Source organism: Amborella trichopoda, chromosome 5 (genome assembly GCF_054954075.1).
Source record: "Amborella trichopoda isolate Santa Cruz 75 chromosome 5, AtrichopodaSantaCruz75HAP2 v2.0, whole genome shotgun sequence".
Lineage (NCBI taxonomy): Eukaryota > Viridiplantae > Streptophyta > Magnoliopsida > Amborellales > Amborellaceae > Amborella > Amborella trichopoda.
Window position 1 is genome coordinate 28,628,983 of NC_142340.1, and position 18,857 is coordinate 28,647,839.

Consider the following 18,857-nt stretch of genomic DNA (forward strand, 5'->3'; position numbering starts at 1 on the left):
ATGTTATTGAAAGTGACTGTTATTAATGGTTTCTGTGAAATTCATATTAATAATTCAGTGACATGTTGAGTACATGATATTGCTGCTTTCGAATGTTTATAGAGAATCAGAAATACTTTTAAGTATGCAAGCGGACTCATCCGGTTCGTCGCTGAGGTATAAGTGGACCTATCCGTTAAGCCGGTAGGGATTAAGTGGACTCCTCCGGTACGCCGGTGAGGTATAAGTGGACCTGCAAGGATTAAGTAGACCTATCTGGGACACCGATAGGGATTAAGTGGATCCATCAGGACGCTGATGGGGTATATAGGTGACCTACTTGGGACGTCGGTAGGGTATTTTATGAACTCTTTTGAATTATGCACTGACGTTAAAATGCTATACGTATTTCAATTATTCGAATTCGACTTAATTATGCATTTTTTAAAGTGAAATTGTTGATGCATTTCTATTAATAGATCTCCTTTTCAAAAATATTGATATCTTTCAACCATGATTATTTTTAGGATTATGATGATCACTTACTGAGTAGCCAAACTCATCAAATTATGGTAAACATTTTTTCAGGATAACTACGGTTTCAATTTGAGTGCCCATTCAGGATCAACTCTGACCTAGTGTGTCACCTTGGAGTGCTCCAGTATTGTTTTTCAAAAAGAAGGGAAAATTACATACATATTCGTTATAGTTTCCGTTATTACGGCTCTACCGAATAGTTTTCATTATTATCACCGCGCCCGTTTTTTCATGTCAAAATAGAAATTTTAAAAAAAGACGACTTTACCCTTTTTTTATTATCACCAATTTCGGTTTTTGAAGAACCGAAAATTTTAAATTTTCGGTTCTTCAAGAACGGAAAATGTTCTCTCTCTTGTGCCGTATTTTCTCTACCTCTCTGAAGTCATAGTTATTCGATAAAATCAAAGGGGAACAACTAGTTTGATCCCCTAAATTTATGAGAAATCTTAGGGATTATGAGATTAGGAGAAATCTTGTGGCGCATTTTCTCTCTACCACTTTGAAGTCATGGTTATCCGATAAAATCAGGGGGGAACAGCTAGTTTGAGCCCCTAAATTTAGGAGAAATCTCAGGGATTATGAACTTTACCCAAAAAAAAGATGTTGGGTGAAGAGGAGTGAGAGAGTTAAAAAAAAAAAAAAAGCATTTTTACCCATGTAATGTTGAGAGAGAGGTAGAGAGAGGATACACAAACCCACAAGATAACCGAAAATTTTAAATAATTTTCGGTTATTCAAAACCCAAAATTGGCCCCGTTTTCGGTTGTTGAACAACTGAAAATACTTTGAATTCGGTTGTTCAACAACTGCAAAAGGGTAAAGTCATCTTTTTAAAAATTTCTGTTTTGACATAAAAAAACAGACACGGTGATAATAACAAAAACTATTCGGTATAGCCATAATAACAGAAACTATAACGGATATGTATGTAATTTCAGCAGCCTATGGAAACCACCATTGGCTTCGAAACACAGTTTACTCAACAGTCACTACATTGCTTACACCTTATTGTGAGGGTCACCTTTAACTTGGAAATTGAAAGCCCACAATCTTTTAAATGTGGCATTTTTTTCTTAGACATAATTTTCTGGAAAGGTTGTCAATGCCCACAACCATAGATGGGGCTATTTGATCACATTATGTTGTGACATAGGATAATTGTGGCAACATACTTTTCAAAGTAAGCAATATCACGTTTATAATTGGTTACAAACAACTTAAAACATGAGGGAAAGTAGACTTAGGTGGGCTGGCCATGTGCAGCATAGCTGAGATGAGGATGCTGAGATAGATGAGTGGCAAGACAAAAAATGATAGAATTCAGAATGAATACATACTAGGGAACTTAGGTGTGGCTTCAACAAGTGATAAGATGACAGAAAGTGGACTTTGGTGAGCTGACCATATGCAGCATAGGCCTAATACATCATTGTTCAGGGGTGCGATTTGGTTCAAGTGGAAGGTGGAAAAGCCCAAAAAGGCAAGCATAAAAGTAGTGAGAAAAGATATGATGACTTTTGGTCTTACGGAGGAGGGTATGGCCCTTGATAGAAAATAATGTAGGAACAAAATTCATGTAACCCAACCCAAATAATTGGGATAAGGCTTGGATGACAATGATGATGATAATGAAGCAACTTAAAGCAATTCAGCAAGAAATCACTCTCTATTTCCTATTTCTTGTGGAAATAAATGTACTATCCATTATATGAATTTTCACAAATAAGAAACTTTTATCATTGTTACACAAGTGCAAGCTCGAAGAATATTTGAAGTTATTCCTTTGACTGTTTTACATAACAGAGTGAAATTTATATACTTATATCTATGATATGAATTTTTGTTACTTATTTATATTGTATGTATGTATATATATATATATATATATATATATATATATAGGGTTATGTTAAGGTACTCACACTATGGAGTGATTTATCATTGTGCTCAACAAATTATGGGCACTATTATATCCTTGTTTTGTACATGGAGCTTTCTTTTAGTAAGGGTATTTTTTGTCATTAAGAGGGATGTGATATCATCTATATGGGGTGTGACATCACCCACATGAAGCATTAAATGCCACTGGTGTGCACCATGTGGGTGATGTCACACCCCATGTGAATGACGTCACACCCCTCCTAATGACCAAAAATACCCTTATTAAAAAAATGCTCCATGTACAAAACAAGGGTATAGAAGTGTCTGAAGTTTGTTGAGTACAATGATAAATTGCTCCATAGTGTGAGCACCCTAACAAAACCCATATATATATATATATATATATATATATATATATATATATATATATATTCACATGTTTAATTTTCAATAATTTTTCCTCATTCGTATATTTATAAGAAAAATCGTCATCTTCCTTTAAACAGCCGAAGCACCAATGCACTTCTATATAGTGTCCAAAATAAGGTAACTTCATAAGCAAGTTCAAAACATTGAAATCAATTGCTTCATTTACACAATACCCTCAATTTCCATAAAACAAGTCATAGAATTTCTTTGATACTAGAACTTTCTAACATTAAAAGTACGCACATCCTTAAGAAATAAACAAATAAAAGTATGCCGAAATAAACAAAAAAAGTATGCATACCGTTCTAGCTTCCTCCAAAGCAGCTTCAGGATCCTCAAAGACAAGCTGCAGGCACATTTAAGAGCAATTAAAAGTAATCAAAGATGGCAAATTGGGAGGTTATCAATGAATAAAAAGTAATTAAAAAGGACTAGCCTGTTCATATCCAACCAATACCTGTGATAATAGCTTATTGAACTGCTCTTCAACCGTTTTTGTGATATGTTCATAACACTTATCCTTGTAACACTTCCCTTGGCCCTTCAACTTTTCATGAGCTAAGCTTTTCGGTGAAGCTGATGGAACTGCAGATTTTCTGCAAAATGTATAAAGATCATTTATAAACACATGCAATAATATTGCCACCTGATTTAGTTCTTCGAGCAAAATACAACTGTGACCGAAATGCTTTGCATCATCACAGGAAATCTGGGTAAACAAACATGTCAAGCAAGCACAACAGGTGGACAGTAAATGATTATTGTAAAAACTGATATAAAGAGATCAAGGTGTTGCAGAAAAAGTAACCAAAAACATTCTAATCATAATCATCATGTGAGCAGGACTAAAGAGGTCACACGTAACTTTTTTTTTTTAAGAGGTCACACGTAATTACAAAAACACCATTCAAATTATATAAGAATCTTTGCTAGAGGGATTAGGAAACCATGTCCTATGACATGGCTAGAATATCCAATCTCTAAAGTTGCTTACCAAGTCGATTCTCATACCTCCTACATTTTACAGTTATAAGATTGAGGTATTTCAAACATAGTAGAATTTTCCATGGTTGAAGGATCTTGTACAAAAATCAAGATGCCATGCTAACTTATAGCATCTCAAAACCTGAATTCCATCTCAAACTGAAATTTAATTTACTTGTCATGTTCACATGCACACACAAATACGTTTCTTTCAAAAAAAAGATTTATCGAATGTTTGACTACTCGGCCCGAGTAACTGCAGGGCGCCATGCCTGGGTTCCCCCAAACTTGGGAGTATATAAAAGTCGGATAAAAATATTTATATTATTTATAGTTGATGTAATATTTGATTATATCAATTATAATTGACTCACTAGTATTTTCTACGTATTTTTATGGTTTACTATTTTTAATATTTTCTTATTTTTCCTTTCCCAGTTTATTCTAAAAAAAAGATATTCAACCAGCTTTTTATTTTTTTAGTTTTAAAAGCTTTTTTCTCATCCGATATATACTCTATCTATTGTTTATCCTTTTTAACAAATTTTCAGGACTGTTTACAATTTTTTATTATTTTGATCTTTCCCAGCTAGATTCGTACTCGGAAGAGCCAACCCAGACTAAACTGATTAACTCGGCCGGGTAAGCAGCTGATTTCTCTGGACAAGCCGAGTTCTAAAACCTTGGATATACTTAAACGAATATAAATATATGCACACTTTCTAGGTTTGCCTTTATTGTCTAGAGGGTATCAATCTCTTTATTCAGTTCCTAGACTGCAAATTTGAATCTTCTGCCTTTCAATCACAAAAAAAGAGAATGAATAATTTATATGTGTGTGTGTGTGTGTGTGTGTGTGTGTGTGTGTGTGTGTGAACGAATATAAATATATGCACACTTTCTAGGTTTGCCTTTATTGTCTAGAGGGTATCAATCTCTTTATTCAGTTCCTAGACTGCAAATTTGAATCTTCTGCCTTTCAATCACAAAAAAAGAGAATGAATAATTTATGTGTGTGTGTGTGTGTGTGTGAATAAATAATATTACATCACATCCTTGCACATTCTTTAACATATAAATTATTTAGACATACTTCACATCCTTGCACATTCTTTAACATATAAATTATTTAGACATACTTTCAGTTAGAATGCATATGTCTGTCAACTCATATATGCATATACAAACACATAATGAGGAAGTAAGTTGACACATGTATCCAACAGAACTTCACAAGCAATAGGCACCTCAAAACTTGAACCTCTTGAAGGCTGCAGCTGATTTCCTCTCTAATTGCCCCGAATCTACTTCAAGCAACTAAGAATGATACTAATCAATTGTTTAATCAGTTAGTCGCTCATGAATTTGTACACAATTACCAAGACAACCCCATGTTAAACGTAATCAAATAACAGAAACCACCGATTGTCATAACATCAATAGCGAAAGAAATAAGATAGAAAAATGAATATTTACATAATAATCGGTCACCAAAGATTCTTGTCTAGCATAGAAGTTATTTAACTCGGGCACATACTTTGCAGATCTTCGAGGATTTGCAATAGATGCCATTGCACCACCTCCCTCAGCCTCAGCTGCTTCCTCAGCTAGCTGCTGATCAAGAATCTCTTGCATTTCAACCACCCTGGGTCAAGGAAACTAATAGTATCAGCAACATCACAAAGAATGAGGTCATGTTAGGAACTTGAACTGGAAACAAGTGAAAGGCATAACAGTCACTGATGACCTTTGGATCGTCAAAACATTATTCAACAACAATATCATTCAGACCAGTTAAAACATAAATATGGCTTAGCAAAAAAACTTGTAATTGAATGTGAATATTTTCCCTCATTAAGCAATCAAGTATATGCATTAAAAGTTTACAAATAAGTTACAATATTGTGAGAAAAATATTGTACAAAATCCAAAGGAAATAAAATAATATAGGCCTTGGGTGGTACATAATCAAGCTCAAACATAGAAAGCCAAAAATGCGCTGGACCAGGTTCAGTGATGCCAAATTGTAGCAATTTTTACTGCATCATCAACCAATGTGGATTCTACAGTAAGCTGGGGCTCGATGAAAACCTCAAAGACCACAGGATTCTCAAGAATGCCTACATCCATATTATCATTCCTAAATTACTGAGACTTGAAACCTCAGATTCAGTGAACAGGACAAATCTCATTGCTAACAGCTTGTTCAAAGATGTGAAACCCTGCTTCCTTTGCACCCTTGATACATAATATTACGAGAATAGTGTAACATTTGTTATATGGAAACTTACAGTGCTCTACTTCAAATGGCCATCCAACTACAACAATGTCGTTTGAAGCACTGACTGACCACCATTGACTGGTCTGTAATCATGTTCCAGGCAATGGTGGCAGAATGTGTTTAGTTTTGTATTCGTGTGTAACACGGTTTGTTTATAGGCAGCTCCAAGACATGTATATGGCTACCTTCACTGATATGTTACTGGTTTTTCTCTTGAAGCTTACTCTGCTTTTTCTTGTTTTCAGAGGCACATTCCTCAAATACTCAACATGGAAAATTTTTTTGTCATGGTAAACTTGTCAAGATAAAACACAAATTAAAAAAAAAAAGAAACACGAATAAATTAGAGGAACAGAAGCAGGATTCATGGAACTTCAGATAGACCACTGTTCATGCTAAAAGCAGTATTCTACTTTATTTGCAATCACATATTAGTTATGAAAAGCTATTATTATCGTCAATCCATTGTAGATTATTTGATATTAATAATGAACAAGGTTTAACATGATTTTCAAAAATCAGAACATGAAAAACTGCTTTAACTAAAATGAGATAACATTTGATGTGCGAAGCTGCAAAAGCATAAGAGAAATATTGAGGATCTCAAGTCAGAAGAATTCTTCTCAGGGCATACCTTAGACAGCGCACCAACAATTGAGGGCTACAAAACCAGCAAGAAAATAAACCATTCATAAATGAAAACCACATAAACACAAAAAGCAATCAATGAAATATAAATATGTCTGTAGAAAAAAATGATAAGAAAATCAAATGGGTTCAGATCATATAATTATTACATAAAAAAGAAATACAACATTCTCAAAATAATATGACAAAGAAAAGCAACACAAGCTTTAAATCTATGCAAGAAATATGATATGCAAATAACAACATCAATTAAATCATCCTCTTCTTTTATGTATACCACCAAATTAATCAATGTCTAAAGCACAAACAAAAGATAGACAGCGGATACATTTCCAAAATATGGTCCATATACCAAAAGGCATACAGAAATCAATTTATATAATGTCCACCTTTGAAAAAAAGTTACAGATTCAATAACGGCTTTGCTGGAGAAGCAGCAAACACCAAGAGCATGGAGAGATAAGGAGGAGGAGAGAAGATGAATAACAATATGTTTTATCATTCACCATGTTTCTCCATATCTTTCTAGCTTGAGACTTTATCTAATTCCTTGGCAGTTACACTTTTCACAATCGAATTATAGGGGAGAAAAAAAAACTCACGAAGAATTCCACAGAGAGCAAGCAACTATAAACTTAAAAACCATGCACTACTATGAAATAATGGTTTAAAAACTTGTGCAGGGATTCCAAAAGCAATTTAAGTAAGCATGAAAGAACTTAGATAAACAAGGTGAGCAACAAGGATGCGTAGATATATCCATTTTCAAAAAAGCATGCATAGATATATCTCAATGAACTTCATGAAACAGCAAAATGCAATGAGAACAAAGAAACAATTAACGTATGAAGCTTCCCGTACCTTTCTTTAGCAAGTTTAAAGAAGTTGGCAATATGACCCCATAGTGTCTTTTCAAATGTTTCCCATGTTCGATCCACGTCTTCAAAATATTCCCTAAGAAAATTCCACATACAGATGATAAGATGTGCCTAGTCTGCATACATGCTTCGAACAGTAAGCGTAAATGACCATAACATCACCACATGAAACAATTAGCTATCTAATGATTGACAAGACCACAACCAACCAATCAAAACTTTAGATAAAGCACTTAGATGAGATCACATGGCACTAGGAAGATTTTGCTTCTACAGTAGCATAATAACAACAACAATTTCCAATTTCTTTCTTTATCTAATCAGAAGGTAATTTTTCCGGCAGTTCATTCATAGAATATGCCAGAGACAAGTGACAACATCAACATGACAAAATCGAGCATAAGTATTTTCGCTCGGGAAGTTAATGCCACAAGAGATCATCAATATCCCAACTCTTTCAAAATAAGCATCTAAATAGCCCTTGCAGTATATGTTAGAAATGAGGACTATTTGGAGCAAAAATAAAGATGGCCCTATCAAAAAAGAGATCAGCAGAAACTACAAAGAAGAATATGTGAGTCATTCTACTTTCTCCAAGATTCCGGTAAAGTAATCACTAGAAATTCACAAGTGGATACAGAATTTTATGAGAATAACCTGCTGGAAGACAATTCGGCATAGAATTTGGAGCCGAATTTGGAGGATTGGAATGCAAACCAGGGTCTGTATGGTAAGAAGCATGGAAATCCTGAAAAGACGTAAGAAACTTCTAACTGGATAATGATCAGCATAGAGTTTACTAGAGCCAAGTATGGGCTGTTGGGGATGGGCAGAAGGCAAGGAAGTAGATAGATCATCTAGTGTTCCAAAGGCATTGCTACATGTAAGTCATATAGGGTTAGCCTTCCAATGGGATATAGGAATTAGGATGAGCGGCTGTTTTAGAGTGAGGTTTGGGTGGATTTTCAGGCAATTAGGACCAGTCTTTCAAATTGGACAAAGCAGTGCATTATCCAGATATCAGAGTGAAAGATTGTATTACAGATCAAAATATGAGGGTGCTGTGAAATTCAAGGTTTTGCATGGATCTTCGGGCTGCAGTGGCCTCAGTGTCGGGCAGAATTTAAGGTGCTTTTAAAAATTTTCCAACGAGTCCATACACAGTTAAGAATGGAACATGGTTCATTCTAAAAATTCAATCGTGTCATAGTTAAAAATGGACTTGGTTCAGGATTCCATCATTCCAACCAGCATCCACTCATGGCTTTTCACTACAATTGACAATAAGTTGCCCAAGGACCATCTTCAGCATAGGCCCCGTATCTTCAGCATAGGGCCCATGTACCAAACTCTTTATACATGTGCCAAGTTGTGAAGAACAAAATATATTGCTATAGAGCATGTTCATAAGGAGGATTCAGTGCTACTTTGATCCTCTTTGATATGTCCTAGTGATGCTAACATCACTGTTGACCTCATGGCCAGTTGATTGTCTAGCTCATTCCAGGAGAAGAGACACACGCTCTAGAGGATGTGCTTGTTAGCCATGCTATGCAGATATTGGAGAGAAAGGGGAACTGAAGAATTTTTGACAATTTAATCAGGTTGGGAGGTGCTATAAAAATTGTATTAGGGCTTATCACCAAAAACACCACGATTCCAAGAGTTCTACAGCAACAGGATCGAGATGTTTCACAATTAAAGAAACAAGCAGGATGGTAAAAGTGTAACCTTTTTTTTTATAATGTTCACAGTTGTATTGATGAAGTAAGAAGGTACAAAGTATGTGCGTATAAACACGTATACAAACTCAGGCCTACCTGCTTAGCAGGTGCCTCTTACAGACCCCAAAAGGGGTAAAAAGAAATCCAAAAACAGCCATGGGAGGAAAAAGACTTCTATGTAGCTGATGGATTCAGGCTAGCACCATCCCTTGCTAAGGTGTCAGCAGCAGCATTAGCTTCCCTGAAGACGTGCCTCAAGGAAATTCTGATGGATCCAGTAATAAAAGCAATTTCATCGAAAATTGGCTCAAGCCTCCACAGGCATGGAGCAAGGCACTGAAGCCCAAGTAATAACGTTACTAGAGTCTTCTTCGGCCACCAATTCCAGGTTCCAGTTTGAGTCAAATCTCTGAAGGCCTTCGAGCAAAGCCTGAGCCTCCACAAAAATGGAATCCAATAAGCCAATAGGTACTGAGAGAGAGAGTATAATGGATCCTTCAGAATTACTGTAGAGGCCACCAATGACAGAGTGGCCAGGGATGCCGAGGGAGCAGCCAACGAAATTAAGATTTGACTGGCCTGCCTAAGGGGGCCTCCACAGAGACGAGCGAGGTATCCTCTGGGTCCTAAGATATAAAAGACTATGGCAGTTATGGAAGAGGGCGGAAGAGGAGAAACTTCTAGAGTATTGTGGTTCCTGGTCCAAAAAGATACAAGGGTGTGAATTTTTTCTAGCATCAAGGGAATGGAAGCTTTCCCCCCCCCTAAAAATGCGACAGTTTCTTTTGAGCCATATTGTCCACAAGATAGCTGATATCGAAGCTCTCCACAGGAAATAGCTGAACCAGTCCAAGGAGTTCGAAGGCAAGAAACAAAGAGGTGAGGAATAGACTGAGGAGTAACCCAGGTCCAGTTAAAAAGGTGAAGTACATGGGACCACAGAGTGAAGGACGTTTCACAATGAATAAATAAGAGGGCATTAGATTCTTCCTACTTCATGCACATCACAGATCTATTAGGTAGTGGGATTCCTCTCGTTTGTAGCTGGTCTTGACTGAACTCTTTCATGTAAAGTGACCCAATTAAAAAATTGGACCTTAGATGATATTGACAGTACCCATGCTTTAGCAGCAATGGAGAAAGAGGCAACAGAAGAGGAAAGAGAAGGATGGAGAACTTGGTAGAAAGAGAGCACTGAGAAGATCCCAGAGGCACTTTGGAACCAAAGAATTCTGTCCTACCCATCCAAGGGGATAAATAATTGGACAACAATGGAGGAAAGAGCCAGGAAATCATTAATTTCATCATCAGAGAGGAGTCTACAGAAGTTTGGGTTCCAAGCTCTCAGTGTTTCAAAAAGCGCTAGGCGGGGCACCTAGGCGACCGTGGGGGACCTAACCATAAATGAGGAGAATTTTGATATTCTAACCATAAATATTAAAATTTTGATATTCTATCCATAATCCATATTTGATATTTCCACGAATAAGGAGAATTTTGACAGTCCATAATCCATATTTTCATACATTGCTAAAGCCATACAATCATACACTGATAGTCTGATACACACAAAAGTTAGAAGAAACTAAAAATAAGAAAAAGAAAATATACAAAAATTCAGAAAATGTACAATCTAGGACACAATAGTCAACACTCAATAGTCAACACCAAGAGTCAAGCATCTTCAACTCTTCATTCTTCAATTATCATAATCATCATCAGAAAGAGTATGGTATGCCTCATCATATGTATCAGATTCGAGGCCACCATCATCAGAGTTATCTCCCTCTTCAACATAATGCTCGTCCTCCTCTGTTTCTTCTAATCTGCCTCTTCCTCTTTTTCTACCTTCCTCCTATTCTATGCAGATGAGGCTCTAGGAGTCTTGGCTGCTCTACCCTTTTTTATCTTTTTGTGCTTTCTTGAACTCAAATATTGTATAATCTCCTCCCTAGTAGCCTCAGGAAAATTTTTGCACGGGGCAACATCCCCCTTAATACCGGTAAGGTGTCTTTTGAACCGATAAATACCCCGAATTAGTATCCTTTCCACAATAATTACATTTAATAAGATTTTTGTCATTCGGATTCGGGTTATAACCACACTTCCAACCCGGATCACCAATTCTAGAAGAACCTGAAGAAGATATTTTCATAGAACAAACCTCATTTTCATCCTTTTTCAGTTCTCTTAAATTCAAAAATTATCTAATCTCATCCCGAATAGCTTCAGGAACCTTTTTACAAGAAGCAACATTCCCTTTAATACCGGCAAGGTATTTCTTGAATCAGTTAATACCCCCATTGGCATCTTTTTCACAAAAATTACACCTTATATAATTTTAGTTGTTTCGTTTCCGATTATGACCATAGTTCCAACCCGGATCACTTCTTCTAGCAGATCCAGAAATAGACATATTCAAATGACAAAGATTTTGTTCATGTTTGTATTTTACAGAACTCATATATTGCTTAATCTCCTCTCTGATAGCTTCATGAACATTTTTGAAAGGGCAACATCCCCCTTAATACTGGAAAGTTATTTCTCAAAGCGATTTATTCCCCCTTTTGTATCTTTTTCACAATAATTGCATCTTATGCAATTTTTGTCATTCAGGTTATATCCATATTTCAACCCGGATCTCCACTTCGACTATATCCTGAAGAAGACATCTCAAAATAAAACAACCAATCTAAAAAATAAAGTTTTGCACTTACTTTGATTGCTCGAACTCCAAACTTCCACCTCTGAGCTGTTTTTTGGTGCTAAAAAATTCAAAAACACCCTCTAATAGGATTAAAAAAACTCCAAAACTAAATCTACTATTGATGGGCGATGTTTGGATCCATTTTTCATAACTTTGAAAAACACTTTGATCCAATGAAAATCACAAAATCTAATTTTTTTTAGGTTTTTCTCTCTCTAAAATTGGTTCTTGTGGCTTTAGGTTTCAAATACCTAAAACCCACTCTCAAATGTTTTCTAAAAAAACCCAAAAGAACCCTAAAAAAAATCGTTTCCGCCCTTTGGCAAGGCGTAGGCCTTGGGCGGTCCGCCTAGGCGGGGGGGATGCGCCTAAGCCTATCCACCTAGGCGCGGGGCGGTCCATGTTTTGAAACATGCAAGCTCTAAAAGTCCCCAAGGAAGAGAAAATATCGGTTACTGTGGCGAAGGGATGAACTGCAATTCTGAAGAGGGACTGGAACTGATCCTTCAGGGGTTGCTCCCCTACCCAAGTGTCTATCCAAAAGAGGACTCTGTTGCCATTTCTGGGATGAAAACGCACCTTCTCTAAAAGGAAGTCTCGACAACTCAAGTTGGATCTCCAATAACCTGAAAGGTGGCCACTAGTGCAACAAGAAGGTAACTAGAAATGGTCATCGCTGCAATATTTATGGGAAACAACTTCTCTCCAAAGGGATGTTTCTTGGGTAGCAAGATGCCGCCACCATTTTCCAAGCAAAGCTAGGTTAGTGGATCTTAGGCTTCTGATACCGAGACCCCCTTGAGGCTTACGAGTGCATACTTTTGCCCATGAGAGAAGGTGGAATTTGCAGCCTACCTCCCCTGACCATAGAAAGCTTCTCATGAGCCTTTCTAAACAAGCTTGGACCGATGCAGGCATACGGAAGAGGGACATAAGAAAAAGGGGAGTGGTTGCTAGGGTGGCCTTAATAAGTGTTAATCTGCCTGCAGGAGAGAGGAATTTCCCTTTCCACCCAGCCACTCAACTATCAAACTTATAATCAGCGTTTCAAAAACTTATAACCAGTGCTTCAAATGAACCTAAAACCCACAATTTTGCCCCTTTAGTATTAAAAAAATGATCCAAAAATGCCCTCAACAAGCCGCATTTCGGCCCCAAGCGGCCGCTAAGGCGAGTTCAGGCAGACGCCCAGGGATATCCACAAGGCAGCAGCTTAGGCGTTGGGCGGTCCGCTTTTTGAAACACCACTTATAACTTTGATGGGGGAACCTTGGGCTTTCTAGGTTTCTTTTTTTTTTTGATAATTAGATTAGTAGCATCATTAGGGGCTATGATCATAAGGTCTTCAAGGTCTTTGCTTGACTGCCACCCAGTGATTCAATGGAGGCAAAGGCAAGACCTCTTGTTACCTTAAAGTATTTCATCAGCATTTCTTGGGCCGTTCAATCACCGAGTCACTCAATAAATGTCACCAGAAGGGCTGACGGGATAATGTTTAGTCTTGAAGATTAACATATACTCAATGAGATTATTGAGCTAAGTGATATGTTAGAACTTTTCATGTGTTCATGAGAAGGTAAATGAGGTTCAAAAATCCTTGGCTAAGGAGGGAATCACGTCCACTGGGAAAACCCTCATGGGCCTGACTCATGCCTACTCATTATTAGACTCATGCTTTTCAAGGTAACTATACAACCAATTGTATATGATAATTATAGAAAATAACACTAGTCAACAGCACATTGTTAAGTTTGCAAATGAAATTTCCAAAAACCAAAATATTGATATTAACGAAAAAACAAAAAAAAAAATTTGATAATATGCAGAGGCCCACAAGCGTTTGGCAGTTCACCATGGCTGAAACACAGGCATGGCTTGAGGAAGACAAAATTACAACTAGGAAAGTATGGGTCCCACTGATAGTAGAAGGAGATGAATCATATGTGATTCACTGAGTTAGTAATGAAGCAACGGTGAGTTGGGAGGTTAGCCACTTGTGAGTGAATTTAGGGAATTATGCGATTTTGGCTTTGCGCAAGTTAGGTTCCACCATGCGTCTCGCAGTGCTAATGAGGTGGAAGATGCCTTGGCTAAGATGGCATGGGGTGCAGCTCTATTCCATTTCCTTTTATTCCCCCCTTAAGTTGTATGGCCATCTTGACATCTACTACTTCTGTTTTTCATTATCTACAAAATCTGACATCATTTCAACATAATAAGGTTACGAAAGTGGGACAAAGGTTCATTTTTTTAAATGCACTAGCTATGAATCCTACAAGAAATTATGGGAATACCATCATCTAGGACGATAACCCATCTGATAGGCAAGCAGAAAAGAAATCAGAACAAACCATTCAAAATTTTTAATATTTTTATGAAACATACCAAACAACCAAAAAAACAAACACTTGAAAAAGTCATTGCCATTTTGTTTAAGCCTGAAAATAGGAAAAATTGGATCGTACTAAACTTATTGCACAACTGGTACCCTAAGGAGACAGGAACAGCTTTCTCATTCACATTCTAATCCCATTATAGACAGCAAAGAAAGCAATCCAAGTAGCTAATAGATGTGTCAAATAAACATACAAGGAGCAGGTGGATTTATTTCAGAATATATCGCATTAAGTAAACAAACTACCACAGCAAACCACCAAAGTAAATAAAATACTAATACAAGGAGCATCTCCAGTTGAAAGTGCCATATCCATGGCTGAAAGATTTTGCTTGAAAACCTCTGGACAAATTTTAAAATAATACAAAATGGATGGTGAGGGCTGTGCAACTGCGAACCTTAGCCTGCCAACTTCTTCCTTGTGAGATGATGCAGCAGCTAATGCAAACCTCCGCTTACCATCAAGTGCAGTCAACCTCTTTCAGAATATTTAGCAAGAAGTACAAGTCAGACATACTTTTCAGCAGCATGCAAACAATAACTGTAAACTCAGTAAAAACAAAAAACATGACTTCAATTCCATGAGTCGTCATCATCATCATCATCAGAGCCCTTTCCCACCTATTTGGGGTCGGCTACATGAATCCTGGTCTGCCCTCAGTGAGGACTTCATTTCCGTGAGTGATCATAGTAAAAAGAAAATGAGCATTGAGAATACCTCAAATGTGTGAATGAGCTCTTTATCATCATTCAAAGATTCTCTTGCTTCAGCAGCATCAACAGATATTGACATCATCCCTTCTACATCCTATAAAAAAGTGAGTGGGTGATGAACAGATCAACAACCCATAATAACTAGGGACAAAATCCGAACAGTGCCTGAACCACCTCCATAAATCATGCAGGGGACCCTCAAACATGGAATTTCAAAAAACTATTTCACGAATTTTTTATTTAAAAACACTTCTGTTTGGTATGCTAACCACCTGACTGAGGGAAAAGTAGTCTTTTAGGAAAAAGGACTGCTAGAGGTCCAGATCTGATTCCAACTTTCAGCAGCTACATTCATGATTTATGCACAAGGTTCCTTTTTTTCTTCAGATAAGTTAATTTAGGCATAATTTCCAAGCTTTGTTTTCACAGCAAAATATTGTTACTTCCACGGTCAACAATGAAAGTCTCCAAAAATACTGCATATCAGACCATCCATCATTACACCTATATAGTGCTCTTAATATCAACAATAAACAAAAATGCTTCTAGAGGGGTTTTTAATAGGAAGTGTCTGGAATAAAATATTCAAAAAAGTCAAGAAACCACCTTTAGGGTTGTGTTCAAATTGTTCCTCGCATTGCTGAGGAGCTTTATTTGATCATGGTTATCAATTAGAGTTTGACACTCTTGACACAACCTGCAGAAAAAAAACAAAAGCACTAAGGAAACAGCACACTGCAACAAAACAAGTTCATTTTGTGGAGACATGAGGGGAGAGGGTGATAGGAAGTCAATTACATTTGGGTAGCAACAGATCTAAAACCAGAACTGAGAATAATGCATAATATATGCAATAATACAAGACATGGAAACAAATCGGCACTATATGTGAATTTGAGCTTATAGCATACTTGTCAATGGACAAAAAATTTTCACGGAGCTGGTTTATTGTCTTCTGTGATAAGGACAATGCATCTATCCCAGCTTGCCCTTGCTCAACCTGAATGCATGGTATAACTAAGCGAGCATAAGCTAATATTTTAGGTCAGAAAGACTCAGAACGAAGTTTTTTGCAATTAATTCCTACAACAGATGTTTGAAAAGTTCCTTAAATATGTAATGAAGCAGATCCATGTAGGCTTACAAAGGGAAACCTAAGTATGATATAAGTTATGGGAAGAAGCAATACCTGATCTGCAACAATGGTGCTCAGTTGTGCATCATTTGCCTGAGAGAAATGATAAAGAACTTGATTTAGAATACATAGAGGATCTGAAAAAGATGCTCAGAATACACCTTACAGATATAGAAATTAATTTTACAAAATTTCCTTGAAATCACTAGTACGAGAATACACTATACATGGGGGAGGTTCAACATGCAGCGAAATGCCATGTAAATATCTAAACTGGAATTGGACAAATGCCACCGTACACTAACACATTGATAATATTGTGAACCCCTCATCACCCTTTAAGCCATATCCTATTATAATTCTCATTTCATTAATTCATTTATGTAGGAGTAAACACAAATATGCAACTGAAATTAGCCTAAAGAACATCATTTCATCCACAAAACAAATAATTGAATCGTTCAAAATTGGAAACAGAAAATTGTTCGTCACGATTTCCAATCTGAATGATTGAATATAGATATGGAAGCAATTCTAATAATCCATGTTCTCTCTGTGTTCTACTTCCAAAGTAGAATAGGACTTGTGCTTCAACATGAGTACATAATTACTCAGATGACATTCTCAGAGCAATCCATAATCTGGCAAGGGAAGGAAATTCCATACCTGCTGACGAAGAACATAATCTGCTTTTAGAGAAGCAATCGAAGACAAAAGTTCAGGAAGAGGCAATAACTTTGCCACTTCACGTACAGCAGCTTCTTTCGCTTCTATGCCTAGATCTTCCATCAGAATATCACCTGATTGCTGTATATTTCAGAGCATTAGCAATTTAATGCGATATATTTCGCATGCATAAGGAAAAAAACATTTTGATATAAGAAATATGCAATAAAAAAAAAAAATTAGATGAGCATGACACTCCAGTTTCATTAGTGACCATGGAATCCTTAAATTAAGCCAATAAACTTAGAATAATCTTCAATAGAAAATGAAAAGAATTGGCATTGAAGGTTTTGAGAAAATTCATGATAATTCAAATTTCTCAGAAATTTCATGACATATTCAGTGAACACCATGATATTCAAATTTCACCACCAATTGAATTTCACCACCAATTGAATTTCACCACCGATTGAGGCCTATCTATGGGACTGATTCAGATGAACAATCAAAACAAAGGAAATAAGCTACAGAAAATATTTGGTCTTATGCTATTCTATCTAATGGAAAAGTCATGTCTATCTAAGGAACAAGAGTATATGAAAACTTCAGCGAACCGAATTTCCTCCCCAACATTTTTAGATAAGGTATTGGTCAAGAAAAGGCAAAAAGATGATCAACAACAAACTGTTAGTTCATCATCATCACCATCATCATCATCATCAAACTGTTAGGTTATTAAACAAAAAGGTTTTCACCCATCTTTAAATAACAACAGCAGTAGAAGTTTTTCCATATTCTGACAGCAAACTACACCATTTTTTTCCATGATATTGCCTAGAGATAAAGTAAGGACTTCAGCTGACTTAACAATATAACTCCTTTTGATTGTATAGCTCAATATCATAGCCAATAAAACCCATCCATTAGGTCATAACTCAACATGGGAGATCTAATACGAAAAAAAACATTACATTAACAAGTAATTAATTACAAAATTTAAGATTTTGGGTTGTCCAGTTCCCATTAATTCTGGACACTGTAAGACTTAAATCATTTTCAAATGACAAACCTAGTACCCATGCGTTTCAGGAGGGGAAGAGAGAGAGAGGAAGAGTGGTTGTATAGAGAGAGAGAGAATGCGTGAGTGTGTGTGATCAAAACAACAGCCGGATGCTTAAACAACAAAATTAATATGTTTAATTTCACATAGAATGAATTCCAGATGACTTTACACGATCCATGAAGACATTATCGCAGAGACAAATGCATCAATCAATCAACGGAATGAAGAAAGAGACATAATAAATTTTCGAAATGGTATAGTGTTGCAGCATTACATTTTATCTACATTTATCGAATTTCAATTGATTGTCAGGAGAACAATAGCAAAAAATCAGCAGCATATGTTTCCCAGAAACAAGCTTCAAAATTAGAGATCTACTGATCAGAATGAATTTCTAAAAGGAAATACACAATAGCTTGAAATTTCACAGTATAATTCGGAAGACCATACCTGGAATTGGCACGAGCTTCTCATAAATCAGAGAGAGGGAAGACCATACCTGGAATTGGCGCGAGCTTCTCATAAATCAGGGAGAGAGAGAGAGAGAGAGAGAGAGAGTGTTTAAATGGCCCTTTCGATTTCACGTATTCCCTCTCTCGCTTCGAGTTTTTAAGGTCATGATATCCGATTTAAATCGCCGATTGGATGGAAATTGGTCAGCAGGAGGACTCAGGACTCACCAACTCATGAACGGAATGGGTCAGAGTTCTGACCGGGTTACCCCTAAAACTACCATTATACATTTTTACAAAGGGCACAGAATTTTTGTGGATTTTTTGGGGCCAGCCGCATATTGTAGAAATGAAGACTTGGCAAATAATATATTTTTTAAA

At 36.6% G+C, this 18,857-nt stretch overlaps 1 protein-coding gene across 4 annotated transcripts in view; it reads right to left on the minus strand.

Moving 5' to 3' along the window:
* Positions 1 to 18,625, minus strand: part of SEC6 — a 65,113-nt gene extending 46,488 nt beyond the window's left edge. For 2 of the 4 annotated variants that reach the window (XM_088866432.1, XM_006841857.4), the window contains exons 1-12: positions 18,524 to 18,625; positions 16,962 to 17,102; positions 16,350 to 16,388; positions 16,072 to 16,160; positions 15,767 to 15,857; positions 15,165 to 15,254; positions 14,845 to 14,924; positions 7,604 to 7,696; positions 6,729 to 6,755; positions 5,351 to 5,458; positions 3,287 to 3,425; positions 3,131 to 3,175 (exon numbers count right to left, since the gene is read on the minus strand). In XM_088866432.1, the coding sequence (XP_088722558.1) occupies positions 3,131 to 3,175; positions 3,287 to 3,425; positions 5,351 to 5,458; positions 6,729 to 6,755; positions 7,604 to 7,696; positions 14,845 to 14,924; positions 15,165 to 15,254; positions 15,767 to 15,857; positions 16,072 to 16,160; positions 16,350 to 16,388; positions 16,962 to 17,102; positions 18,524 to 18,547 (966 nt within the window). In that variant the 5' untranslated portion in view covers positions 18,548 to 18,625. Of the gene's footprint in view, positions 1 to 3,130; positions 3,176 to 3,286; positions 3,426 to 5,350; positions 5,459 to 6,728; positions 6,756 to 7,603; positions 7,697 to 14,844; positions 14,925 to 15,164; positions 15,255 to 15,766; positions 15,858 to 16,071; positions 16,161 to 16,349; positions 16,389 to 16,961; positions 17,103 to 18,474 lie in introns of all 4 variants that reach the window. The other 2 variants (XM_088866433.1, XM_011624116.3) reach the window with 1 other exon arrangement.
* Between the last annotated feature and the right edge of the window lie 232 nt (positions 18,626 to 18,857).